This window comes from Saccopteryx leptura, chromosome 11, assembly GCF_036850995.1.
Source record: "Saccopteryx leptura isolate mSacLep1 chromosome 11, mSacLep1_pri_phased_curated, whole genome shotgun sequence".
NCBI lineage: Eukaryota > Metazoa > Chordata > Mammalia > Chiroptera > Emballonuridae > Saccopteryx > Saccopteryx leptura.
Window position 1 is genome coordinate 31,399,409 of NC_089513.1, and position 27,896 is coordinate 31,427,304.

At 48.3% G+C, this 27,896-nt stretch overlaps 1 protein-coding gene across 12 annotated transcripts in view; it reads right to left on the bottom strand.

Annotated features, from left to right (window-relative positions):
- FHOD3 (formin homology 2 domain containing 3) overlaps positions 1-27,896 on the bottom strand; it is a 488,187-nt gene that overhangs the window by 8,841 nt on the left and 451,450 nt on the right. For 9 of the 12 annotated variants that reach the window (XM_066352679.1, XM_066352676.1, XM_066352675.1 and 6 more), the window contains 5 exons: positions 23,000-23,190; positions 15,984-16,176; positions 10,953-10,976; positions 9,209-9,383; positions 4,104-4,265 (listed from right to left, as the gene is read on the bottom strand). In XM_066352679.1, the coding sequence (XP_066208776.1) occupies positions 4,104-4,265; positions 9,209-9,383; positions 10,953-10,976; positions 15,984-16,176; positions 23,000-23,190 (745 nt within the window). The remainder of the gene's footprint in view (positions 1-4,103; positions 4,266-9,208; positions 9,384-10,952; positions 10,977-15,983; positions 16,177-22,999; positions 23,191-27,896) is intronic. The other 3 variants (XM_066352680.1, XM_066352678.1, XM_066352671.1) reach the window with 1 other exon arrangement.

Here is a 27,896-nt window from a genome sequence, read left to right on the forward strand (position 1 = left end):
TGGCTAGACTCTGGGGAACACACGAGGTGTGTTGGATCAACCGCTGCACAGGCTAGAACTCAAGTGGACAACTCGAAACATTTTACGTAATGAGACCCTGATAGCACCAGCTGGAAAAGCAACAGAACTGAGCCATGGGAACCTGCAAATCGATAAAGATGCCCCTGGTGTGTCTCAAGTGACTACATTTGTCAGGCTTGAGCAAGACATTTGGTGTGGCCTGGCCACCAGCACCGAACAGGAAAGCAGACATTTAATTTGTTCAGAGGATCCTCAAGTGGCTTGCAGGTCATAAATTTCTAGGTTATGGGATGGATTCTGTTTAGTTTTCTGCAATAGCTGGACTGTTATTGTCTTTGGCCAAATGAGTTATAGCCCAAATATGTCAGTTACTCATTACCCACTTGCCTCATTGCCCCCATTAAACCATCAAATAAAACTCAGTGTGGTTTTGTGGAGGGACCCAAAAGGCAAAACTTCATGTTGATTTTGTAAATTATTTCTTTTCTTACTCCTTTAAGCGCTTGTGAAAAGCTGGAGTTTATCACCCCTTTAAATGGAAATCAAAGTAACTTTCTCTGTCTTAAATTTCTGTGGATTGTGCAATTACTAATAAATTAAACCTGTTACAGATCAACATTTACATACAGACAGTGCTATTCTTGTTGCAGTAACTGCATCACAGGATGAAATGTGTTTGGCTAAATAAAAAGAATAGACGGCTGTTTTGCATAAGATTGGAATGGAAACGATACTAAAGGATATTATTTTATGTCAACAACAAAAACAGGCAAAATATCTCTCTGGCCAGATTGAAGAGGAAAATTAATTATGGCTGTGTGATTGTCCCAGTGACATTATGTGTTTCTGTAAGAATCTGGTTCTCTAGACCAGAAGGCAAGGCCAACACTCTCTGCCAATGCAGACGTGTAACCTGCAGGAGTGCGTTCCCTGGGACTCTGGGACTGGCCAGGCCACCAGGAGTGCGTTCCCTGGGACTCTGGGACTGGCCGGGCCACCAGGAGTGCGTTCCCTGGGACTCTGGGACTGGCCGGGCCACCAGGAGTGCGTTCCCTGGGACTCTGGGACTGGCCAGGCCACCAGGAGTGCGTTCCCTGGGACTCTGGGACTGGCCGGGCCACCAGGAGTGCGTTCCCTGGGACTCTGGGACTGGCCAGGCCACCAGGAGTGCGTTCCCTGGGACTCTGGGACTGGCCGGGCCACCAGGAGTGCGTTCCCTGGGACTCTGGGACTGGCCAGGCCACCAGGAGTGCGTTCCCTGGGACTCTGGGACTGGCCGGGCCACCAGGAGTGCGTTCCCTGGGACTCTGGGACTGGCCAGGCCACCAGGAGTGCGTTCCCTGGGACTCTGGGACTGGCCGGGCCACCAGGAGTGCGTTCCCTGGGACTCTGGGACTGGCCGGGCCACCAGGAGTGCGTTCCCTGGGACTCTGGGACTGGCCGGGCCACCAGGAGTGCGTTCCCTGGGACTCTGGAACTGGCCAGGCCACCAGGAGTGCGTTCCCTGGGACTCTGGGACTGGCCAGGCCACCAGGAGTGCGTTCCCTGGGACTCTGGGACTGGCCAGGCCACTGTCTCATGCAGTCTCTTTTTCTGACGTGCCTGGCCCAACCCTGCCCACCTCGGTGAGGGCACTCCCTGGCCCGGCATCCTTTCTCTACCCCTTTCCCTTTGTTTCTTCCTCCCACCCCCACCCCCATATGCTTTTCCACGGTTCTCCCAGGAGTGATTCTTGCGCTGAGGTTCCACACTGTAGCAAGACCAGGGGTGACTGGGTACAGGGTTTCTACCATCTGGTTTCCGGTTTATTGAAATAACTAACAGGAAGGCAATAAAGGGCAAACACTGAAGATAATCTACTGAAGATCTCCAAAAGCCTTTCATAAGCTTCATTAAATAAATCTATTTTAGAAAAAGATTTCTTATGAAAAATAGCAAGAGAAACATAGACACACTATATGGACAAGCCATCCACAAAAGAGATACAAATGGAAGAGACTCAACTCAGCCTTCCTAGTATGCAGGAAAAAGTCGGCTAAAACCCCAAAGAAATGACCTTTCACCCCTTCAGCCACGCAGAAAGAGAAGTGGCACACTGGCCTGGAGCCCTGAGTGGCAGCATGCAGGGTGGGGAGCGCGGACGAGCCCCATGTCCCAGGAGAGGAGTTTGCCGTGGAAGGTGTGCACCCCTGAGGCCCCCACAGTTCCACCCCAGGCCTCACATCGAGGGCTGCTGCACCTCACTGTGCCCATGAGTCACCTGGACATCTTGTTAAACGCAGATTCTGAATCAGTTGTGCTGGGGGTCCTCATGGATATGTTTCTAACCAGCCTCCAGGAGATGCCCTAGTGTCTGAGTAGCAAGCCCATAGCCAAGTTCTTACACTGGTTTACTAGGAGACTGGCAAAGACTTCACCGCAGCACCAGGACATAGCAAAGTGCTGGAAAGAACAGACGTAAAGGCCTTAGATATTGATGCTGGAGCCCACAGATATATTCCTGAAGATGTCTCCCTCAGTGATAGTTTTCCATTTAAAAAAACTGGAGAGAGTGTGTCAGGGACACACACAGTGGAGGGGAAGCCCTCCTCCTCCTACGGCTCATCACCCAAGGGGCAGGGGCGGGGCTCCAAGAGGCTCTGAAGTGGCTGGCCTGGGTGCATTCAGACACCTGCAGCGTTCAACACTTGGCAGAAGGTTCTGAGGTGCAGCCATGGCTGAGAGCCACAGCTCAGGAGCCTTGTCACTCAGAGTGGACCCAGGACCAGTAGCACTGACCTCATCCAGGAGCGTGGCAAACACAGACTGTCAGCTGCCCGTAGTACTAAATGAAAACTGTCCCCCCCCACCCCACCCCCAGTTATGGAGGTTGAGGAGCCCTGCTTCTCTCCAGTGCAGATGTCACATGCCACTTTCCTGTCTGGGAAGAAGTCTCCATCAGAAATGAAAGCAGACCATATAAAATGAACAGTGTCCAAGAGTCGGCAGCAATTGGTTTGATGTCCTTTACCCTAGAAACAAGTGTGCCAATGGGTCACACAAAATCCTGGGGTCCAATCAGCTCAAACCCAATCACATCCTGTGTGACCCTGAAGGTTGGCACCACTGGGAGCTCTCTGAGTCTGACTGAACTCCCTGCCTACTTGGACTCACTCTCCTGTCACTTTTGGGAGTCAGGACATGGGGAGGCAATCAGCCCTCCTTCTTGTAAGAACATAAATCCCTTCCCTACTCATCACCCTTTATTCCAGGAAACAGAGCCAGTCAAGACTCAAGCTGCCACTGTGCGACCAAAGCTTGGGGGCTGAGCTTTCTCTTGACACATGCAAGGGACACAGCAAATGCAAGTGCTATCAAAGGACTCAGGAGAATCCTGGCATGGTGTCTGCAGAGGCAACGCTACACCCAGCACTCAGGGCAGGGGCAGGGGTCAGGCTCCAACTAAAGGAGAAGGCAGTTGCTCTGATTCAGTTGAATCCTCATTTGATAGAAAAAGAAAAGCAAAAACATTGGTCAGCCTAGGCTAACATTAAATATTTTAAGCATCCTTTGGTAGGAAAAAAGTAAAAACATTGGTCAGCTTAGGCTAACGTTAAATATTTTAAGCATCCTAATGACCATGAAATCCCTGGTTTTCACCTTGAGCGTGTTCACAGGCAGCAGCAAAGCCCTGGGGGAACCACCTCGAGCTCAGAAAGTGGCCCCTGAGGCTGGGGGAGGGGAGAAATACAGCCTCTACAAAACATGCAGGCTGTGCCTGGCAGTGGGCCGCCCTGAGCCCACCCCTGCGTGCCCAGCACATGGAAGGGCCTTTCAGACCCTTGTAGGAACAAAGAGTGAATTGAAGGAGTTCTGGACAGAAACGACAAATGCTGGACAGGGGAGACTGCAGCAGTGCTTCTCCACACGGCCCACACTGACTGCCAAGTATGACACCTTCAGCTGACGAACACCAGTGGGCCCTCCAGGCACTGCTGACAACGCACCGGAGCCCCCCTGAGTCTCTGCCCTTCCCGGTCATACAGAACCGGAGGACAGGTACCTGGGCAGTGAGCCCCTCACCCCAACTCAAAGGCACTTACGAGATTTCCGGTTAGCCCGCGAGCGTTTCCGCTCCCGGGGCACCGCTCGCTGACTGGGCACTTGGGTGGCCGACTTGACGATGCGGTCCATGATCTCATCAGCTGCATCATCCGTGACATTTGGCGAGTCATCGGTTCCCATAGTCCATGAGCTGGTGGATCCTGACGAATTAAACAGGGAGAGCGATGATCTCAGAGAGAAGGAAAGCACCAAAGACGACACACAGCCCTGCTCCTGCAGCAGGGACGGGCCGAGCCGAGAGTTTGAGCCTGACGGGTCTGAGTGCCCACCGTCCCCGCCACAGGGGGCAGGGGCACCGCTGTGACCCCTGCCCTCCAGGCTCTGACCTCACACACACCTGCACTTGGGGCACTTCCACTGTAATACTTTGCACACAGTTGTGTTCTTGTCTTTCACTGTCTGTTAACTTCTACACTTGGCTATTTTACAGATTTTATCTTTATCTTTGGTTTGAGCTTTTAGTCCATGGGATGCCTCCATAGGTTTTCTTAGTATTTCTTTTCCTTGGATTGCTTCAGTTTTACATTTTCTATTAATCTATCTTTGGATTCACAAACCCTTTCTTTTGCTGGGACCAGTCTGCCTTTAAACCCATCCAATGAGTTCCTTATTTCAGATATTTTCTTTTTCAGTTCCAGAAGGTCCACCATTTGATTCTTTTTATAAATTTTAACTGTCTGTCGGAATTACCCAATTTGCCTATATTTTCCTTTATTGCCTTTAACATTTAAAATGGTGAAACTTTTCAACACCTAGATCACCAGTGGATCTGTCAATATTATCAGTCACATTTTCACATTCTTCTCTTGGCTCACAATTTTAACTGGACTTTGTATATAAAAGAATGAGAAGCCTGACCAGGCGGTGGCACAGTGGATAGAGCATTGGACTGGGACACAGAAGACCCAGGTTCAAAACCCTGAGGTCGATGGCTTGAGTACAGGCTCACCAGTTTGAGCATGGGGTTGCTGGCTTGAGCGTGGGATCATAGATATGACCCCATGGTTGCTGGCTTGAGCCCAAAGGTTGCTGGCTTTAAGCCCAAGGTCACTGGCTTGAGCAAGGCGTCATTTGCTCTGCTGTAGCCCCCCCCCCCTCATCAAAGCACATATGAGAAAGCAATCAATGAACAACTAAGGAGACTAAGGAGCCGCAATGAAAAATTGATGCTTCTCTCTCTCTCCCTTCCTGTCTGTCTGTTCCTATCTATCCCTCTCTCTGTCTCTCTGTCACACACAAACACACAAAAAGGAGACTACAGTTGGTGTCGTTTCCCCTCAGGCTTCACCTTTTCCTGTTGGGCAGACACAGTAAAATACTGTGCAGGGCTGGGGCCAGACAGCATTGGGGGGGGGGCAGATTCAGCCTACCTCTGTCTTGATATAGCTGTATGCATATGTTGAAGGTGAGTACTGTTGCTTATTTCCTCAGAACGTCAAGGTTGCAGGCGGCTTCCTTCAGCCTTCCTGGCCCAGCCCCTGCCTCCGGTGCTGCCCAGCGCTCAGCAGAAGACTCCTGGAGAAAGCTGCCTGCATTTGGAGCTCCTCCACCGTGCGGCCCCTTACGGCAGCTCCCACGGCTACGGAGTCCTGCTGGCTCTCTGTACCATTAGAACCACTCTGCTCGGGGCGAGTCCCACGCACAGCCTGTGCCTGGACATGGCAAGTGCTCCCAGAGCGGCATCTCGGCTCCCCTGGGATTCTGGTTTGCGTACTCCTCTTTCCTTTATCCAGTCTTCTATTGAAGGGCTTTTTGGTTGTTTCCATGTCTTGGCCACTGTGAACAATGCTGCAATGAACATGGGGCTACATGTGTCTTTACGTATCAATGATTCTGAGGTTTTGGGGTATATACCCAGTAGAGGGATTGCTGGGTCATAAGGTAGTTCTATTTGCAGTTTTTTGAGGAACCACCATACTTTCCTCCATAATGGTTGTACTACTTTACATTCCCACCAACAGTGTATGAGGGTTCCTTTTTCTCCACAGCCTCTCCAACATTTGCTATTACCCGTCTTGTTGATAATAGCTAATCTAACAGGGGTGAGGTGGTATCTCATTGTAGTTTTGATTTGCATTTCTCTAATAACTAATGAAGCTGAGCATCTTTTCATATATCTGTTGGCCATTTGTATTTCTTCCTGGGAGAAGTGTCTGTTCATGTCCTCTTCCCATTTTTTTATTGGATTGTTTGTTTGTTTGTTGTTGAGTTTTATGAGTTCTTTGTAAATTTTGGATATTAGGCCCTTATCTGAGCTATTGTTTGAAAATATCAGTTCCCATTTAGTTGGCTCTCTTTCCTTTCTCAGTTCTCAGGTGCCTTTTAAAAGAAAGCTTTGTTGTCTTCTAGTTGTGGTAGCAGGACTGGCCGCTTGCCGCTCCCGACTATGTGCCCTGGAAACAGCCGTCTCTGTGCAGAGAGACCGAACAGCCCTCCTTCCTAATCCCTTTCATCAGCTCATGAAGATGAACCTATTTTGTATAAACCCAGAAAAAAAATCTTCTTCTCTTTGTCCTTTCAAGTCAGAACAGTTATTAAAAATAATTAGCACAACCTGTATGTTCCAGTAAAGATACTGGACTTCATCTCCCTGATGGCTTTCACCCCGCTTTGCTGGCTTCCTGCAAGGCACAGGGCTCAAGACCCCTGGTGTCTGGGGTCACCCCCATGCAGGTCTTAATGTTCTCCTTGGTCTTCCTGGTGGCCATGTTCAGTCCAGCACACAAATTCTGCAAGAGCTGCCAAGCACAGAGAGCCCCATGCCTGGGGTGTCGGAGGCTTTTCTGAGTACCACAGGGTATAAATGATTCCATTCCCTCAAACCCATAACACTGCAAAGCTGTTTTATTTTATTCTTATCCTTGTTTTATGCTTCATCTAGACCACTGGTAGTCAACCTGGTCCCTGCTGCCCACTAGTGGGCGTTCCAGCTTTCATGGTGGGCGGTAGCAGAGCAACCAAAGTACAAATAAAAAGATAGATTTAACTATAGTAAGTTGTTTTATAAAGATTTATTTCACCAAACTTAGCGAAAATTCGACATAAAGTACTTGGTAAGTAATTATTATTACATGCTTTAACTTGCTGTAACTCTGCTTTATAAATTTTATAAAGTAAAGTTACTTCCCTACTTTATAAATCACCCTTACTGTGGAACTGGTTGGGTGGTTAAAAAAATGTTACTACTGCCTGACCTGTGGTGGCACAGTGGATAAACCATCAACCTGGAAACACTGAGGTTGCCGGTTCAAAACCCTGGCTTGCCTGGTCAAGGCACATATGGGAGTTGATGCTTCCTGCTCCTCCCCCTTCTCTCTCTCTCTTTCTTTCTTTCTCTCTCTCTCTCTCTCTTTCTCTCTCTCCCCCTCCTCTCTAAAATGAAAAAAAAAATGTTACTACTAACAGAGATACAAAAGGGGGCGGTAGGTATAAAAAGGTTGACTACCCCTGGTCTAGACTGACAGTCTCTCCTGCTCAGCATTTAATGATAGTTATCTTCTTCACCTTCTGACTTTCCCCATTTTCTTCTCTTGTAGTCCTTCTTGTTTACATACTTTCTAATCTGTCACTTCTCGGCTGTTCTGAGCAATGGAGGCCTTTTATAGACAATAAGATGTAATACTTTTCTAATTGTCATCTGTGTCTTAAGTGGGGCCAGGGTGACTGGAGATAGACCCTCTTCTGGCTTACTCTTAGCTGCATATCAAAGTAAAAGCCCTGTTACAGGGCCAAGACCGAAGCCTAGAGACAGAGTGACCTGCAAGTCAGGGAGCAGGGAGGAGGTGGACTCCCGGAGCAGGGAGGAGGTGGACTCCGGGAGCAGGGAGGAGGTGGACTCCGGAGATGAATGGGGCCTGGATAGACTGAGAAGGGGACAGCATGAGCAACATGGTGGCCCAGGGAGACACAGAGCATGCCCACCATGTGGGGAGGAGTGAGCCCCAAATTTGAGAGACAGGATAGGCCCAGACCACAGAGGTCCTCAAACAACAGGGCAGAGGATGTGGCCATATCCTGCAGTCAGTGAGGTAACTTAGGAAGGCCAGTGTTGAGTCAGACTAAACCAGGGAGCCATAAATCAGCATTCTCAGAAGAAAACTGAATCTTAATTAATTTATTATTGTTGTTGTTATTGTTATTATTATTATTATTATTATTATTGAGAGAGTCAGAGAAACAGAAAGACAAGAAGGAAAAGTGATGAAAAGAATCAACTCTTAGTTGTGGCATTTTAGTTGTTCATTGGTTGCCGATCCTGTATGCCTTGATGGGGGCTGGGGGGGCCCTAGCCGAGCCAATGACCCCTTGCTCAAGCCAGCAATCTTGAGCTCAAGCCAGCGACTCTGCACTCAAGCTGGTGAGCCTGCACTCAAGTCAGCGACCCTGGGGTTTCGAACCTGGGACCTCAGCACACCAGGTCAATACTATCCACTGAACAATACCATCTGGTCAGGCAAAAACTGCATCTTAATTCTTAATTAAAATAAGTCCCTTTCAATTTACGAAACCAATCTGGATATACTTATCTGTTTTTACTGTCTTGAAGTTTTAGCTTCCTGTCTGCCTTTCAGGGTTTAATAGGCAGACAAGGACAGTGCTTTAGTCTAGGGGTCAGCAACCTTTTGATGTAGAGAGCCAGGTATTTAAACTTGAGGTTCCATGGTCCCTGCCGTCTCTGTCAGCCACACAGCTCTGCCACCACAGAGGGAAAGCACCACAGATAACACACAAACAAGTAGGGGTGGCTGTGTTCAATAAGTCCTTATTTACAAAACACATGGCCAGCCAAACTTGGCCTTGGGGCTGTATTTGCTGATCCCTGACTTAACCTAGGAGGATTCATTCACAACAATAATTCCTCTTGTGTGAATTAAGTGATATTTTTGGGACTGTCTGTTTCTGAGATGAAGCTGTGGAAGGTGGGCACAGAGGTGAGTAAAGAAAAGTGTGGTTACATCAGCACTGGAGAGGTGACTGCCCATAGAAGCCACTGCCTGGGCACAGTAATCTATATCCTGGGATGGGACCAGGCCCCCATGGGGCGGCTAACTGCAAAGTCGGGCCCTGCCCAGCCCGGAGGTACCTCGGCTCACTCGGCTGCGTGTGCGGACGCCCAGCGCCGGGGTGGTGTCCTCCACAGCCGGGGACGAGGTTTTCAGCACAGCCTTCATGTTCTCGTGCTCAGCGGCGTCCTCAGCATAGCTCAGGCCCTGCGGTTGGCTCAAAGGTGCTGGAGAACTGCCGGAGAATTTGCCGGACTGCAAGACCAAAGGAGGGGGAGGGCGTCAGTTGACTTCCCAAAAGCCAACTCAAGCTTATAAAACACTGAGTTGAGGGAAACCTCGTCTGTCTTCCTCTGTGTTTTTTGGCTTGTGTGCATTCTGCAGACACATCTGTTATGATAGTCAGAGGTTGTGGATGAGCTAGTGACAAAACATCTGTGTCCACGGAAAGTTCTTTTATCAGAAAGAAAAGCCCTGGTTCCAGCGGGACCACACCCATCCCTCCGCTTAGCAGGTCTCCTGGCCGGCTGCCAACTCCCTCCGTGGGGGCCTGCAGGGGCGGCTGAATCACCTCGGCGAGGAGCTCAGAAACCCAACCCGTTTCTCACGCCACAGCCCTCATATGAGAGTCAAAATAGGCTGTGTTAATTAAATATAGTAAGCTTTTAAGTTTTTTAACTTTAGTGTCAGAAAGCAGTTAACATTTTCTTATCTATCACTTATGATAGTAGAATTTTAAAAGTGGGATTTGGTCACAACATTACACAAGAGTAAGACCTGGGAAGAGCTTTTCCATATCCAGACCCACCTCACTTTACAGAGAAGGAAACTGAGACCCTCCAAGGTTAAGTGACTTGCCAAAGGCCCCTAGGGGGTTGGTTTCAGGGACCAGATCAGAGCATGACTCAGAAATTCATGCTGAAACTTACTAGTTGTTTTTAACAAGCTTTACATGTATACAGTATTCTCTAATTCCAGCTGAACAAAGATTCAGGACATAGATATATTACAGGAGGTATACTAGATCATTTGGGCCATATCACACAGTGCCCGACCTCCCGAAGAAACAGAGAGAGTGAGTGAGATCCACGTTTACAAGAGGAGCTCCACGGATCCCAGGCCACCTCTTTGCATCCAGTGTCCCGGTCATGGCAACAGGGAGCCAGGACACAGCTGTGGTCTATACATCTGTACTGTTCCCTCCGCGTCTTCCAGAGCCAGTCAGCTCAGACTTGGACTCTGGTCCTGACCTCTGCACCAGGACCAGGAGGAGGAGCCCCTGCCACCCCACCCCTCACACACTAATCCCACCAGACGCAGTGGGTGCCAGGAGAGGAAATGGGCATAAGTCAGAGGCTGCCCACAGCTGGTCACTTCTATGGTCTGGCACGTGGCCACTACCCCGCTTCCTCTTTGGTTTTAGGGTTCTTTTGTGGTTATTCTAGAGTCCATTTCTCATATTTGTGTTGCCAAGTGTGGTCTACAGGCCTTACTCCTGCTCAGACAGAGCTGGAGGGAAAATTCTCTGCCCGCTTTTCTAGCAGTAGAGAGAGGTCCGCTGAAGCTGTCACTCTTGACAGGGCCTGGGATGTAGGAATATCTTGGAAAATGCAGTTAGCCACTCAGTTGTTGGCACACAGCATGACCAGAACTCATGTAAGGAGGTTAGTGATCACACAGAAACAGACGAGCAAACGTCCATGCATGGCTTAGAGCACTGAACAGTGCTGACACTTCATGCTGCTCATGTTAGGTTAGACTCTACAGCGCTCCTGTAGAAGGAAGGTCAAACACGGCATTCTTCATGTTTATAAAGAGTCGTACCTCAACTTCATCCTCTTCATCAGTCTACCCGAGGGGACAGGACAGGACGGGAGAGATAGAAGAGATTCTTAGAAGGCACAGAAGTCAGCAAAGATGAGACCATCTCATGTCATATCATATTCCAAATAAAAGAAACCGACCCCCACAACCAGGCACACCCTCTTGATTTGGAGGTTGCCACGCCCTGCTCACATAGCCCTCCTGCCCTCGTCTGGAAATTCCCTGCACGCGTGAGTCCCAAGCTACATCCTGAACGAAGTCAGAAGGGGTTTGCAGGTCTCCAGGTCAATCTCCTAAGGCTGCCCATGAGGTCGGTGGCCAGCTTGCCTGGTTCATCGACCGCTACAGACCTTACTCCCAGCTCTGTTCCTTGCCACTCAGACAGCCACAATCTGGAACTCACCACCCGGCCTGCTACCAGGGCCTCAGTCAGTGACTGGCCTCCAGCAGCCTGGCTCTGCCTATCAGCTGTTGTCTCCCCTCTCGTCCCAAATGTTGGACCCCTCCCGGCCTGGGCTGCCAGGTATATACCTCCGAGAACCTTCCACACACAGGTCAGACGGGACAAGAGGAACAGCTGCCCGAGTAGAATGGATATCACATCACTCTCTCCTCAGAAGCATGAGATTAAGTTCTCTTTACAATCTCACCTGTCCCTCAGGGAGGCTGTCAGAACTGACACGCCATCCTTTTAATTCTCAACTTCCTGAAGTAACCTCAAAGGAAATACTCTTTTTCTAAAGATAAATCGAGGACGGAAGTTGGATCAATCTCTTAACTTTAAATTAAACATGCCTCAGTTGTACCTGAGTTTGTTTCCACTGAGCTGGTGAGGCTGGGCCAGCACATCTGACACAAGGGTTTTGAGAACCGACTCAATTTCTGGAAGCCAAAATGATACCAGGCTTCTCGTGCATCACGTTCCACACTGCCCTCAGCCAAATGGCACTGTGACAGGAGATGACAGTCCTGCTGTGCTATTTTTTTTTTTTTTTAATCTTAGAACTTATTTATTTAACCAGGATGTTTGGTGTTTCTTTCAGCAATTAGCACACAAGCAAGATGCTGACATATAAAATCTCTAGCCCTTGCATATCCCCGAAGTAATTAGCATTCCCTTTACATAAAAGAAGAGGCCGGGCTTGAGGGGAGGCTCGGGCCTCACCCAGCATCACTCCTGCCTTGCCTGGGAGTCCTGGCGTGGACAGCCTGTGTCCTCGCAGCCCACTTGGAGCTTCATGACAGCAGACAGGGCCACCACTGCCTTGGGCTGCCTCGGCTACGGCACCGTCTTGTTGAGAACCAGTCTGGGACACAAGCGTGAGGAATTACCGAGTTTCTCACTGGCTCTTCCCTGGGAGGACCCTGGACTTAAGAAAAGGAGCCTTTTGCATATTCAGAAACAGAGAAAGGAGGGGAGAGACCAACACAGGGGAGTCGATATTGGGCTGACTTTACAAATAGAGGGTCTTAGATTTAACCCAGACTTTTCTGTGTCTTAGAAAATCATGGTTTTCCTAAAAGCATCTCTGTCTAACCAGTACCACTTCCATCCTCATTATTTGGCATCTATATTAAAATTAACTTATTGCACAGTTTCCTCTAAAAATCACTTCCGGCTCTAATACGCCGGCACTCTGTGATTTTCAATCTATTTGTTTGGTTTTGTTCTCAGTGGTTTAGGTTGTGATGTGTTGTTTTCTAACCAAATCATGACATCCTTAGGGGATAAGCTTGTCTTTTGTTATACCCTCAATCGATGCCCATCCCGTGCTGTGCATGCGCTGGGAGCCTGCTTACCTGAGAGTTGGAAAAACATGAAGCTGTACACTTAGTTTTAAGTGACAATATACTAATCTTCCAGCAGATGGCAACCTTTCTACACAAGTGATGCCACTTAGCTCACGAACAATAGGGACTACCTACATTGAGGATAAACCCTGCGGAAGCCTGTACTGTCCAGATGTTAATGGGAATTTAACTACTTTTTAATCAAGCCCTAGAGAAATTTAGCCCTGCTTATACATAGGAAAGCTAAAAGTTGTCAGATGAGGACAGAATTTCAAAGTTAGATCTGTAAAAAAAAAAAAAAATCTCAAGAATTTAGCAAGAGCCTGACTGGGCGGTGGCGCAGTGCATAGAGTGTTGGATTGGGATGCGGAGGACCCAGGTTTGAGACCTCGAGGTCACCAGCTTGAGCACGGGTTCATCTGGTTTGAGCAAGGCTCACCAGCTTAGACCCAAGGTCGCTGGCTTGAACTAGGGGTTACTCGGTCTGCTGTAGGCACATATGGAAAAGTAATCAATGAACAACTAAGGTACCGTAACAAAGAACTGATGCTTCTCATCTCTCTCCCTTCCTGTCTGTCCCTCTCTCTGACTCTCTCTGTCACTAAATAAATAAATACATAAAAATGCTTTAAAAAATAAATAAATAAAAAATAATTTGGCAAGAAATTTTGATGTTTTCATCACTACAAGCATATCAGATTTGTATTTTTTTTTTACCCTCCAATGTTTCTCATTTCCACAAAAATAAGTACTCCCCTTTTACAACTTTTAGTATATATGCTGCCGAAGTGAGCACCCCTTTTACAACTTTAAAAAATAATACGGAATATTGTGGCATGAAATGTGGGACCTAGTTTGCCCAGGTGTGTTCCGTTTGCTCCCAGTGCTGCTGTCATCCAGCCGGAGAAAGGTTCTATTGAGCCAAGACTGCCTGGGAGGAGACGGGAGATGCCAGGATGGCCTCTGGAATGCCAGGGGACTGTACCAAGGGCGTCTCCTGCAGAAAAGCGGTCTGAGCACTCTCTAAGGGTCCAGAAAATTCCAAGGAAACAAGGGGTCTGTGTGGGAGTAGATGGTAAGGGGATCAGTCCCTAGTTTACCTCAATTATTTTAAAGCACTAAGATAATGTATCTGGGTCTTCATGAAAAGGTCAGACCCCTTAAGAATGTGGACAGTAATCATGTGTCCTCTGTTTTCCTACAACATGAACACCCTTCTGAGCACAGACAGCAGCCTCGATGAAGTCTTCTTAATTGATTTTATCCCTTCCCAAAGAAATCAGCCTGACTTGAGTACAGCTGAGGCATTCAAAGGATATTGGCTTAATCATTTATCTATTCCATTTCTTGGGAATGGGTAAACTGAGAGCCAACGTGTTTCTCGATATACATACAGGTGGAATCAGTTTCACAAAGGCACGTCAGGAGGAGACACCTGCACTGTGTGTCTTTGTCTCTGGCATCTTCACGTATCCTTTCTCCACTTATAAGCACCTACCATCTGAGAACCCCCTACACCCATGGCCCAGTGGGCTCAGGGATGAGGTGGGAGAGATGGAGGAAAAACCCAGGAGTGAAACATGTAAGTGTGCAGGGTCCCCCACAGGGCTCTCCTACTCCATGCACTATCCTCTGGGATCATGTACCATCCTGATAGCCTCTGACTCAAGGGACTGCTAAGAGCCCATCCGAGTGCACCTTTGAGCAAGCACATCAATTATTTCTCTATTCAGATGACTTGATGGGTGATCCATGTGTCAACTGATTGGTTATACAGCATCATTATGATGTTTAAAATCCTGAATCAATTCCTAAATCAGTACATTTGTCTTCTGATAAGTGTTATTGTCTTTCATCACAGAAGGTGAAAATGAAAACTAGCATTTAATGTCACCAGCACTATACAACACCCCCACATGGGTTACAAGTTCCTCCTCTGGCCACACATTCTTTTTTTTTTATTTTTTTTTATTTTTCTGAAGTTGGAAACAGGGAGGCAGTCAGACAGACTCCTGCATGTGCCTGACCGGGATCCACCCGGCACGCCCACCAGGGGGCGATGCTCTGCCCATCTGGGGCGTCACTCTGTTGCAACCAGAGCCATTCTAGTGCCTGAGGCAGAGGCCACAGAGCTATCCTCAGTGCTCGGGCCAACTTTGCTCCAATGGAGCCTTGGCTGCGGGAGGGGAAGAGAGAGACAGAGAGGAAGGAGAGGGGGAGGGGTGGAGAGGCAGATGGGTGCTTCTCCTGTGTGCCCTGGCCGGGAATCGAACCCAGGACTCCTGCACGCCAGGCTGATGCTCTACCACTGAGCCAACTGGCCAGGGCCAGCCACACATTCTTAACTTACATGTCCTAGTTCCTCATTCATTATATAGCAGATATTTTTTTTCTTAAGTGAGAAGCAAGGAGGCAGAGAGACAGACTCCCTCATGCATCCCAACTGGAATCCACCCAGCAAACCTCCTACCAGGAGATGCTCTGCCCATCTGGGGCTGTTGCTCTGTTGCTCAGCAACCAAGCTATTTTAGTGCCTGAGGTGAAGCCATGGAGCCACACTCAGCACCCAGGGCCAACTTGCTTAAATTGAGCCATGGCTGCAGGAGGGGAAGAGAGAGATAAAGAGAGAGAAGGGAGAGAGGAAGGGGTGAAGAAGCAAATGGTGCCCTGACCAGAATCAAACTTAGGGCATCCATATGCTGGGCCAATGCTCTAGCAATGAGCCAACTGGATAGGGCTCAGATTAAAAAAAAAAGAAAGAAAGAAAGAAAGAAAAAAGGAAAAGCACAGTCCCCAAACTGTGGGGCATTTTGTGGTTGATTGTACTTTCAAAATAAAAGACATAAATAAGCTTATTTCACCTGACCAGGCAGTGGCGCAGTGGATAGAGCGTCAAACTGGGACATGGAGGACCCAGGCTCGAAACCCCCAAGGTCACCAGCTTAAGCATAGGCTCATCTGGTTTGAGCAATGCTCACCAACTTGAGCCCAAGGTTGCTGGCTTGAGCAAGGGGTCACTTGGTCTGCTGTAGCCCCCCAGTCAAGGCACATATGAGAAAGTAATCAACGAACAACTAAGGTGCCGTAACAAAGAATTGATGCTTCTTATCTCTCTCCTTTCCTGTCTGTCTGTCCCTGTCTGTTCCTCTCTCTGTCTCTATCACCAAAGAAAATAAATAAATAAATAAATAAATAAATAAATAAATAAATAAATAAGCAAGCCGATTTCTTGAAACTTACATCAGTGATCATCTTCCCTCTGGTCTTATTTCTCTCCCTGTGGTTGGCCCGCTTCTGTTTCTGCTGCAAGACCCTCTCCCTGGTGGTGCGATACTCCAACGCAAATTCACTAATGATCCTGCAGAACTTGTTTATGTTCACTTCTCGGATTGCATACGGTGGGTGTCCCATAAAGAGCAAGAAGGAATGGAATCTGCAATGAAAAATAGTGGCAATGAGTTCAGTTTTAAGGAACAAAACATCAAGGATCTAAAAACATTCTGTAATAAACCAATCAGCTGAAGACACTGTTCTTCATTCCTGGGGCTTTGAGGCTGAAGAGTTTTCTCAAGTGAAAATGCGACTCACTTTCTCACTAAGAAAGGCTATGTCAAGATGGCAGGATTTCAGAAGAATATATATCTTTTTTTTTTTTTTTGCTTGTCTGTGTTGTAATGCTTGCTAAAAAGGATAGGAGAAACTTTTGTTAAAAAAATAAATATCATAGTTTCTAGATTATATAAAAATTGAAAAAGGAATAAAACAATGTTGCTTAGCAATTCCTTGGGGATCTGCTCCGATGGCTACTTGGAAAAGACATGCATATATTTTGAACATACCTATATTATAAATAATATGTAAATTGATTTATAAAAAGATGCTTGTAAAGTTTTCTCTGAGTAAATATTTTGAAATATTTTCTTGTAATATTAATATAATCTTAATTTAAATAAGAACACATTGAATGAGCATCAAAATAAATTTACATCGGCTATTTAACTTATAAATAAAAATTTGTCAAATTTTATTTACTTAAATTTTTTGTAAAAGAAATTAAACGAGCAAACAGTGCCCAATTTTTAGTTATCAGGAAATGAGAAAGAAGATACTAGAAGACAGAGTGAAATTTTTATGTAGAACAAACAGTATTATAAAAACTTTTGTTTTTGATCACTTGAATTTATAGTTAGAATAAGGTTTGGTTTATTTTTCAAATAAGGGACATTGGCTTATTCTTTCTGTGGAGCAATAAAATAAAGCATACAACATTAACTTAAGATAAAAGGCACCAAATGATGCTGTTTAAAAACAAAAGTACACCTGATCAGGTAGTGTTGTAGTAGACAGAGTGTTGGCCTGGGACACAGAGGACCCAGGTTCGAAAACCTGAGGTAGCTGGTTTGAGCGTGGGCTCATAGACATGACACCATGGTTGCTGGCTTGAGCAAGGGGTCACTGGCTCAGCTGGAGCCCCCTATTCAAGGTACGTGAGACAGCAATCAATGTAACAAGTAAGGTGATGCAACTATGAGTTGATGCTTCTCATCCCTCTCCCTTCTTGTCTTTCTCTCTCTCTCAAAAAAAAAAAAAATACATACATATATATTTTCAAAATTCCTAGGGAAAGTATAAAACTCTTAGAAGAAAATGCAAAATTTTATGACTTTGGATTGGCAATTATTTCTTAGTATGATATCAAAAGTGTAAGCACACAAGGTAACAAATAGATAAATTCAACTTTATCAAAATTAAAAAGCTTTTGTGCTTCAAAGGACACTATCAAGGGTGAAAAGATAATCCACAAAACGGATGAAAAGATCTACAAATCATATGTCTGATAAGAAGGTTGTATCCTGAATATATATATAAAAAAAAAAATCTTACAACTCAACACTAAAAAGACAAATAAAAAATGAACACAGAATTTGAGTAGACATTCCTCAAAAAAATATGTGCAAATAGCCAATAAACACATGAAAAGATGTTCAACACCATTAGTCATTAGGGGAATGCAAACCAAAACCACAATGCTACAGTTCACTCTCACTGGCTTGGCTATAATTGAAAGGACAAACAATAGCAAGTGTTGGTGAGGATGTGCAGAACCCTCATATGGCACTGGTGAGACCATAAACCTGGTCCAGCGGCTACGGAAAAGTCTGGCAGTTCTTAAAAAGCTAAAATGGACTTACTATATGACCTAGCAATTTCGTTTCCATGCATATACCCCAAAGAAATGAATATACATGTCCACACAAAACCTTCTACACAACTGTTCACAGCAGCATTAATCATAATAGCCAAAAAGTAGAAACAACCCAAATATCTATTAACAGATGAATAAATGTGTTATTACCATAGAAGGCCTGCATAATCAGCGTACTACCTCTCTGACCTTATCTACTATGTTCTAACCACACTGGAATCCTCCTGATTCCTTAAACAAGCCCACCTCAGGGCCTCACTCCCTGCTGTGTGGTATGTAGGGGACCCTAACAGGACACAGATAAGCTGAGAACTGGCAGAGGGGCAGGGAGGCCACTGCATTGGGAGGACCATGAGCCCTGACAAGGCATCCAGTACCAGCTGTTCCCTATGCCCAGACATTGACACCATAGACAGGTGCATGGATAACCGCCTCTCAATCCACAGGTCTTTGCCTAAATAGCACAACTTCAGAAAAGCCTTCTGTGACCACCTAATGTAATCAGCACCTTCTTGTCATTCCCATTTATACTTATAGTTTTTCTTCCTGGCTTATTACCACCTGACATTATATAGAGATATGACACGATACATTGGGATAGGGTTGTGTAACATACTACATATATTGCCACTTCTCACTACTCAAGATCTGTGTGCAAAACAAACCTAGGGAGGAATCAAACAGTGAGAAGAGGAAGGGAGAGAGAGAGACAGGTACATCGATCTATTCCTGCACATGCCCTCACTGGGGATTGAACCAGCAACCTTTGCGTTTGGGGATGATGCTCTAACCAACCAAGCTATCTGTCCAAGGCAGGTGAGTTCTCTTTTATATTTAAGTATAACCCAAGAGTTCTTATCTTCTACCTTCTAGAACATCATTTTTATGTACAATAGGGGGTTAAAACTTAACATAAGTTAGTAGAATTCAAGCATATATTTTGCAAACAAGCCAATAAAATGCACATCTGAAAAAGAGATTCCCATGCATGTTTGAAAGGAAAGACTATGGCATGGCATATCTGCATAAGGAAAAGGGGTAAGGCTTTAAGGGATTAAAACACTGAAAGGATTTTTTTGTTAGTCGAGTTTGTCACTTTCAAAACACGTGACATGAAGGTCTGACGGTTATGGAGGCTGGTTCCCCTCATCAGTATCCTGAGCACAAACCAGACTCCTTTGATCTGTCCCATCACTCACCATTTTTTTCACATGTACCACTGAGGAGGGTGTGTGGCCCGGAAAGGGGACACACGGATTTTAGGGTGCTAGGAAGCCAGGGTGGGTGTGCCCTTGTATGCTGCCCGTCTCTCCCCACAGAATGGTAGCCTCTGGCTGCAGTTCTCTGCCGCTCCCAGGAAGCCTCCTCCCCACCTCCCACCTGGTCCCATCTCTCCAGAGCCTGCCTTCGAGGACCTGCAGCCTACACAGCAGAGCGGAGTCCGGCTGTCGGTGCAGCCGTGTGAAAGGAGAGGTTCAGATGCCGGTTTGGACATCCAGAACAAGATTTTCTTAGCCAGACAACAGTTTTGAAAGCCAGGTTTTTCCTAAAGAGGACTAAGTTCTTTTGTTTTTAAATTTAATGTATTGGGGTGACACTGGTTATAATTATAGAGGTTTCAGGTGCCCAATTCTATAACATATCCCCGTACACCGCTTTGGTTCAGTCCTTTATCAAGAAGGGACCCACTGGAATAACTCAGGGAGGGCCCGTCAGAGCAGAAAGGGTGGTAGAAAGCCTGGCCTTGTTGTGTGACAGAGGGGAGCAGAGAGGTGGCAGCCAGATGCGTGTCCTCAGCTCTGCCCCCCAAGGAGGCCCTGCAACGGGGAGAGGTCTGCTGAGAGGGGGGTGCAAAGTCTAAAGGACTCCTTTCGCATCAGAAGGCTCCCAGGGGAAAACAGAGCACTCCTGGCAGAGTCCAGAGGGCAGCCAGTGAGGTGAGGAAGCCAGGGGGCCTGGATTCACGGCTCCCGTGGGACCCGAGGTGGTGTACTGGGACGCTGTCTGCTGGCGGACAGCTGCAGGGTCTGGGCGGATGGGTGGAGCAGAGGCAAAGACCTGATGACTTGTTCCTTCAGCCGCTAGTCAAGCAGGAGATGCCAGCAGAGGCTGAGCACAACCAGTCCTAGCCTGTCCGTGTGGGAGACCAGTGAGGCGCTCAAGTCTCCATCCATCTGGGAGCCTGTCTCCCCCCTCACTCATAAGGTACAGAAACCACGGTTCTTCTCTGAAGCCAATTTTGAGAGGAGTAGCAGGGAGGAGTTGAACTCTTGAAGACCAGACATTCAGGAGGCTAAATGTTCAGCTGTTTACATGATTGGCTAGATTACCCAACAGCTACCCAGCCAAGTGGGTCCTCAAGGAGATGGAGTAAATAATGAAATAAATAAATAAAAAGCCCTTCTCTCTGCACATCTGAGTGCCATGAAAAAAAAGGGGGGGGGGTGCCTCTTCGCTACCTGTGCAGGTGTGAGTCAATCCCCAGGAGGTAGGCATCTTCACAATCTGAGAGCCTCAAAGCAGCGTCCGTGTAACAAGTGCTTCTTTAAAAAGTGCCTTGTCAAGTGAATTCCTCACTTCACAGATAAAAACATAACTCTTACACTTGCGTGTGAAAAAAAAATGATGAAGGTCTAGCTCCTTGAGACTTCCTTTTCTGAAGTCCTATTTAGGCTGATCTTCATGACCAGGATGATTCTGTGACCCCTGGTCCGACTCTCACCTAGGGTGTGACTCCTTTTGAGGCCTCAGCTTCCCAGTGTCTAGAGGGGATGTGTTAGATCACCGGTTGTGGGCTGTGCTCCCGGAGAGCGGTGGTGGGGGAGGGAGAGAGGAGGCGCAGCTCGTCGTTGGGGTTCTGTGCCCTCATCTCCATTCCAGCAAGACAGTCCTGCTCTGATCAGCTGTGCATCTTGACTCCTGATAATGACTCCATTTAAGCCTGGGGCTCATGCTTTGTATCTGTGGATCTGTGGCTTGGCCACCACCTGGACCAACCTTGCTCCTTTTACCTCCCACCAGAACTACAGTCAGTTGCTGGCTCATGCCTGTCATCCCAATGGGATGGCCAGCAGAGAGTAGGCAGGGATCCAGGTTACGCAGGGTCATCCAGGTGACCAGGTTAACAGGAAGACAATCAGAGCAAGCATTATATATATGTTATATGCCCTAAATATATATATATATATATAATTACACACACACATGCATTATAGCTTAAGGAATAGATGGATCACTGAGATTTTATCTGTCAGGAATAAAATGGTTAATGTGACCAGTCATAACAGTTTTATAAGACTTTATAAAATTGCTCCAGTTTCATGATATTCCAAATGGAAACTATTTGTTTATTTGAGTAGTTTTAAGTGGGAAATTGCTTGTATCATACAAAGCATGGAGGGCCAAAGCACTCACATTCCATGCCTCCCCTCTGTAACCATGTTAAAAGCACAGTGTGCTTTGATTTCAGTGAGAAATCAGACAAAGTCGCGGGTAAGATCCTCCCACCCAGAGGACAGCTGGGAGGTCCAGATGAGACACAGTGACTGGGATGCAGAGTTGAACAACCAAATTCCCAAAGTACTGAGTAATGAATAGCTGTCAACCTAAAGGGAAGATTCCGTTCCTTATTCCTGTTCCTAACATCTAAAGGTCACTGCCACCGCCACCACGACCCACACCAGACAGTCTGGACTAAGACCCAGGAGGTACAATTACCAAAGCGGCAAGCGACACAAGCTGGCAGAGGGCTCACAGGCAGACAAGAGAGTTAGGTTTTTACGAACAGTCACAGGGCTGTAAAGGACAGCGTAGGGAATCTAGTGAGTAATACTGCATAACCAGGTGGGGACTAGGCCTCCTGGGGGACCGTTTGGTAAGGTATATAAATGTCTGATCACTACACTGTACACCTGAAACTAATATTGTATGTCAACTATAATTGACAAAAAAGTTCTGTATGACTTCAGGAAGGTGAAGAAAACAAGGAGAGAAGAGGAAAGGAGGCAGGAAATAGAAAAAAGTAATAAAAAATATAGAATGTACATGGATAAATGGAAATACAACACATCTGTTTTAAAAAAAAAAAGTATCAAGTGCTCAGGCGCCGACCGGAGAGTTTGCTGGAGAAGCAGGCCTCTGGAAAAGGCTGCGGCCTAGATGGCCCCAAGGGGAGGCTTTCTGAGCCGAACTGAACGAGGCCTGGTTCGGAGGGGCTGCCGTCCGGGCTCCTGCTCCACGTGGGCCACAGCCTGCAGGTCTGCAGAGCTGCACATTGCTCACCAAGGTGCAAGGTCCAGGACAGAGCACAGAGACCCCACAGGCCAGAGGAAGGGACCCACCACAATGTCTGTGAGGAAGCGAACGGGAAGGAAGCGGTGGTGCATTGTGGGCAGTGCCCTGGAGATCCGGGCTAGGGTCTGGGCTGGACTGGACAGCCATGGAGCTATCCTCGACCCCAGGCAGCCTCCCTACAGGCAAGCAAGACCGGACACTGACTGCTGTGTCTTTCAGGGTCCTCTTCGATCCTGTAAGTCTGCGGAAGGCTGGTCCAGAGGGGGGCATTCCTGGTGGGGCCCAAGCCTCATCCAGACAAACGGCAGCAGAAAGCAACCACCAGAGAATCAATGAATGGAACGCATCACAGGGCAGACTGTGGATCATATAAAGAAGGAGCTTTTCTAACAAGTCAATCTGCCTTAGAAAACGTGGGCTCTCTGTTCAAACAAACACAGAGATTCAGGGTCAACTCCTCAGAGATGTTACAGATTCAATTACGGATCAAGGAACAGTTCTGAATGACATCCTTGAGGTTCTTTCTGACCTCAAGAGTCAATGGCATTATATTATTGTGTATGTGTGTATGTGTGTGTGTGTGTGTGTAAGAAAAAATAAGTGCCCATGAAACAAACATGTGCATCAAAGGTACTCTGGCCACGTACCAAGAATTTATAGTACAATTTTTTTAACTGTAACCTTCCGATCTTGGTTTGCAGAATATTTTCAACATGCCATTTTACTGGTGTTTCCTTATATTCCTCAACCCACTTACCTGTTAATTATTCTTCTATGAACAATCTTTAATATTATAATGCGCTCTGCACAGTCTTTCAGGAACTCTGACATTCGTTGTTTTAAAACTGGTTTCATTTCATGTTTTGCAATTGCCTTGAGGTGATCCCATGAAGCTTTGCATCTTCTCTCCATCTGACATAAATTATCCTGAAGTTGATCAAAGTCAACCTGAAAATAAGAAAGCGACCATTGAAAACGCGCTGAAACGACGAGACCCCAACCTGAACCCGGAAGCCGGACTGCCTCTGGGAAGAAATAAACATCGAAACCAAATCTGCATCTTGAAATACAAACATATTTACAGCCTAAACACCACCGACTTGTGTATCTGTCATTATCTTGGCATCAAATTATTTAGCGATAAAACAGTTCTCCACATAAATCCAGTGCAAGTGTCACTTTTGTGTGTGCGCCACATTTGGAAAGAAATCTTAGGCAAGCCTTGAAAACTGTAAATTAAAACATAATATCAAGGAACCCCAGTACAAGATGAACTGAGCAGATGTATCATAAAATTTTTCAGAGCACTCTTGTTTTTCAGAGATGACAGTTCACTTTAGGTTGTTGGAATGCACTATAGTCATACAGGCTGATTGTACAGATAGGTGATACCAAACACTAGGGATATATAGAACCCACCAGGCGAGTGTGTGTGTGTGTGTGTGTGTGTGTGTGTGTGTGTGGTCTGAGTGCACATGGCTGAGCCTCGTGTGTAGGGACAGGTATAACAGAGCACTCACTGTGCTCTTCAAGGAAGTGGGAGGTCTGGATTGACTGAAGTGGCCTCAGAGGAAGCTTTCTAAGGTAATGCTTTTATAGAGTCTCTAGACTAGCAATTGTGTAAATCAGGGTTAGTCATGAAAAAGTGCCCTCGAGGGTCTTCATGGAGATGTGGGAGAGGGGAGAGGCACTGGGCAGGCTAGGAGGGCTGAAGGAATAGATGAGCAGGGGGCTGAAGGGAGGGCACAGACGGGGGCAGGGCAGGTGCGGCCCAAGAGAGCGGGGAAGGCCAGGCAGCCCGGTCGGAGGAGAAGAAAGGTGTGCAGAGGGGGCCACCGTGGCTCAGGTGCCGATGTGGTCACGAGGGCAGCCCAGGTCGGAGGAGAAGGAAGAAAGGTGTGCAGAGGGAGCCACCGTGGCTCAGGTGCCGATGTGGTCACGAGGCCAGGCAGCCCGGTCGGAGGAGAAGGAAGGTGTGCAGAGGGGGCACCGTGGCTCAGGTGCCGATGTGGTCACAAGGGCAGGCAGCCCGGTCGGAGGAGAAGGAAGGTGTGCAGAGGGAGCCACCGTGGCTCAGGTGCCGATGTGGTCACAAGGGCAGGCAGCCCGGTCGGAGGAGAAGGAAGGTGTGCAGAGGGGGCACCGTGGCTCAGGTGCCGATGTGGTCACAAGGGCAGGCAGCCCGGTCGGAGGAGAAGGAAGGAAGGTGTGCAGAGGGGGCCACCGTGGCTCAGGTGCCGATGTGGTCACGAGGGCAAGGCCCAGGTCGGAGAAGGAAGGAAGGTGTGCAGAGGGGGCCACCGTGGCTCAGGTGCCGATGTGGTCACGAGGGCAGGGCCCGGGTCGGAGGAGAAGGAAGGTGTGCAGAGGGAGCCACTGTGGCTTAGGTGCCGATGTGGTCACGAGGGCAGGCAGCCCAGGTCGGAGGAGAAGGAAGGTGTGCAGAGGGGGCACCGTGGCTCAGGTGCCGATGTGGTCACGAGGGCAGGGCCCGGGTCGGAGGAGAAGGAAGGTGTGCAGAGGGAGCCACCGTGGCTCAGGTGCCGATGTGGTCACGAGGCCAGGCAGCCCGGGTCGGAGGAGAAGGAAGGTGTGCAGAGGGAGCCACCGTGGCTCAGGTGCCGATGTGGTCACGAGGCCAGGCAGCCCGGGTCGGAGGAGAAGGAAGGTGTGCAGAGGGGGCCACCCGGTCGGAGGAGAAGGAAGGTGTGCAGAGGGGGCACCGTGGCTCAGGTGCCGATGAGGTCACGCGGGCAGGGCCTGGGTAGGAATGCCCAAGGGGGCTCGCTGGAGCTGCCTCAGATTCCGGCCACTCCCTCCAAACAACAGTAGAGGGGACCAGGTCAACAAAGGTTGATTCTGGGACACAATCTGTCACCAGGCAGGATAAAGATGTGCTTAGCATGGTGGCGGTGGCGGTGGCGGTGGAGATGTCCAGGGGGCCAGGCCAGACACTGCATGCCCTCGGTTTCCTGGGTACTAAGGAGCCAAGAACAGAAGGCAAGCTAGGCGGAGCCCTGCGATTCAGGTCAACCGGGGTTCATGGAACTTTTGAGAAAAATGATTTTTTGAAACCAAATACATTCTGGGTCTAGATTTTAAAGGCTTTACTTTCTATGATACTGTGAAGCTGAGAAAAAAATTGGCATTCAGCTGAAAGGAAAAGATAAAGCAGATTTAAACAAGAACAGAGTAGTTTAAAGAATAAGTCTAGAAACTGGTCCAGATGACCTGGGATTGACAAGTACCATGGAGGAGGCCTCGGAGGTTTAAGGCAACTGTACTAGTTCTAACCACAGCTCTGGCTCTGTCTGGCAGCTCCCTTGAGCCACAATAACCTGACTGCCATTCAGCTCAGACACGCACCAAGCAGCCTGTGCTGTCTAACCAGGTGATACTTGCCCAACACTGCAGTGGGAACACAGCAGGCAGAGATGTGGAGGTGAGGGATGGTTTTTTTAGGGAAGAGAATCCACTGGGAGCTCTTACAGTGGTGGCAGAAGAAAGTGGCTTCACTACCAATAGAAGCCAGGTGGGAGCCCTTCAGTAAAAAGCATTTTGAGGGCTGAGCTTAATGTAGGTCTTTTGAGGAGCACTGGAAGGCTACCCCACCTGGCGGCCCTCCTGGGAAGGACACATGACCTCTGATTCTGTTACCAGCTTCACTTCTTAGGGGAGAAATTGATGCACAGGGAGGTTAAGTAACTTGCCAGAGGCCACACAGCTGATACACGGTGAAACGGATTTGAATCCAAGTCTCTCTGGATCTAGAGTCCACATTCTCAGTCATCACTCCTTAGGCCTAGGCTTGCCCATGAACACATCCTGCCCAGGGAGAGAGCTGGCCCAGACACCCACTGTGAGAGGACCGAGGGAGGGCTCCATCCGGGCCACTTCCCACAGGTAGGAAGACACGTGAGCTGCGCTGTGAAGCAAAGTCAAGTCTGATCCAGTCCGTGTGGGATGCTGGGGACACTGAGGAAGGTTTCCTGCAGATGCCAGAGCAACGCGCCCCGTGGGGACTGTCGTGGTGAGGCCCACAGTGTGAGACTCCAGGGGACGGAATGAATGCAGCTAGGGTTGGTGAGTCCTGAGGCTTACTTTGTACCTATCTGCTCACAAGGCCCCGTCAACACCCAAAAAGGCTTTGAAATAGTGGTATGTGCCCTCTTGACCTCTTGCTGCAAGTCACAGGGACCTGGGTCAACTGTCATGTTTAGTAATTGCCAAAGTTAATGGGTAGAACCTATATATAATTTTGGCTTGTGCAGCCAAGCCTCAGGCAAAAAAAAGTCATTTAGTTATTAGTTAATAATAAGTAATCATCCTTTGGAAAAGGCCTGATACTGAGGGGGGCCTGGGGCCTTCACCCGGGTCAGCCTGGTGTCCGGACTCCTAAGCCAGGGCTACTTTGGTTACAAGCAGGTCCCACCTAGGAGAAGACCCTGGGAGGAACAAAGGACCATGTAGAAAGGGAACTGATTTGTTCTGGGTGGTTCTGGAAACAGGACCAAGATGAATCTAGACAGCCAGACAGACCGTCTCAAACAGAGTTATTCCTAACAGTCTTCTGGGACGGTGCTCATGGTGCAGGGAGGGCAGGGGGTGTCAGAGCAGCGATTGGAGGATCCATTTTGGGATACTCAGAGGGGCTTTTTCCTTGGTTCGGATATTAAAGCCATATTTGTAAAGACTTCAGAACAGCGCCCGGCACACGGTAAACATGGTAAGGGTGCCTGTTTTTTTTGTTTTTTTGTTTTTTTGTTTTTTTTTTGTATTTTTGTATTTTTGTATTTTTCTGAAGCTGGAAACGGGGAGAGACAGTCAGACAGACTCCCTCATGAGCCCGACCGGGATCCACCCGGCACGCCCACCAGGGACAACGCTCTGCCCACCAGGGGGCGATGCTCTGCCCCTCCGGGGCGTCGCACTGCCGCGACCAGAGCCACTCTAGCACCTGGGACAGAGGCCAAGGAGCCATCCCCAGCGCCCGGGCCATCTTTGCTCCAATGGAGCCTTGGCTGCGGGAGGGGAAGAGAGAGACAGAGAGGAAGGAGGGGGTGGGGGTGGAGAAGCAAATGGGCGCTTCTCCTATGTGCCCTGGCCGGGAATCGAACCCGGGTCCCCCGCATGCCAGGCCGACGCTCTACCGCTGAGCCAACCGGCCAGGGCAGGGTGCCTGTTTTTTTAAAAACCTCTTTGTTAGTCCTCTGAGCTGGGGGATCGCTGGCCATGGCTCCTTCTGCCTCAAGACATGGCCCCTGTCAGGCTGGCTCAGGGGGCCCCTGCTCAGTGTGCCTGGCAGTTTGCCAGCCTGTTGCTCCTGCAGCAGGAGAAGGAAGGTCCCCACAAGTCAGTACTGTGGGCGCAGGCAGAGAGAGGAAGAGCTTTGTGGGGGGGACCTTAGCAAAGCCCCCTTCCCTACTCCTCCCCCTTCTGCCCACCACTCTCTCCTCTCCTCATACGAGACTCCCACGTGTCCCCGAGCCGAAGGTCACTGTGCGTTCAGCTCCTTGGCCTGGGAGCTAAACACTCCTGTCTTTCCAGGAGTTTCCACCACACTCCTCCCCGTGTGTGTTCTGTCGCTCTGCTGTTTGGGATTCCTCTGGGGTTGTTCCACCTCAGGGACGCTCCTGCAGTGGGGGGAGCTGGCT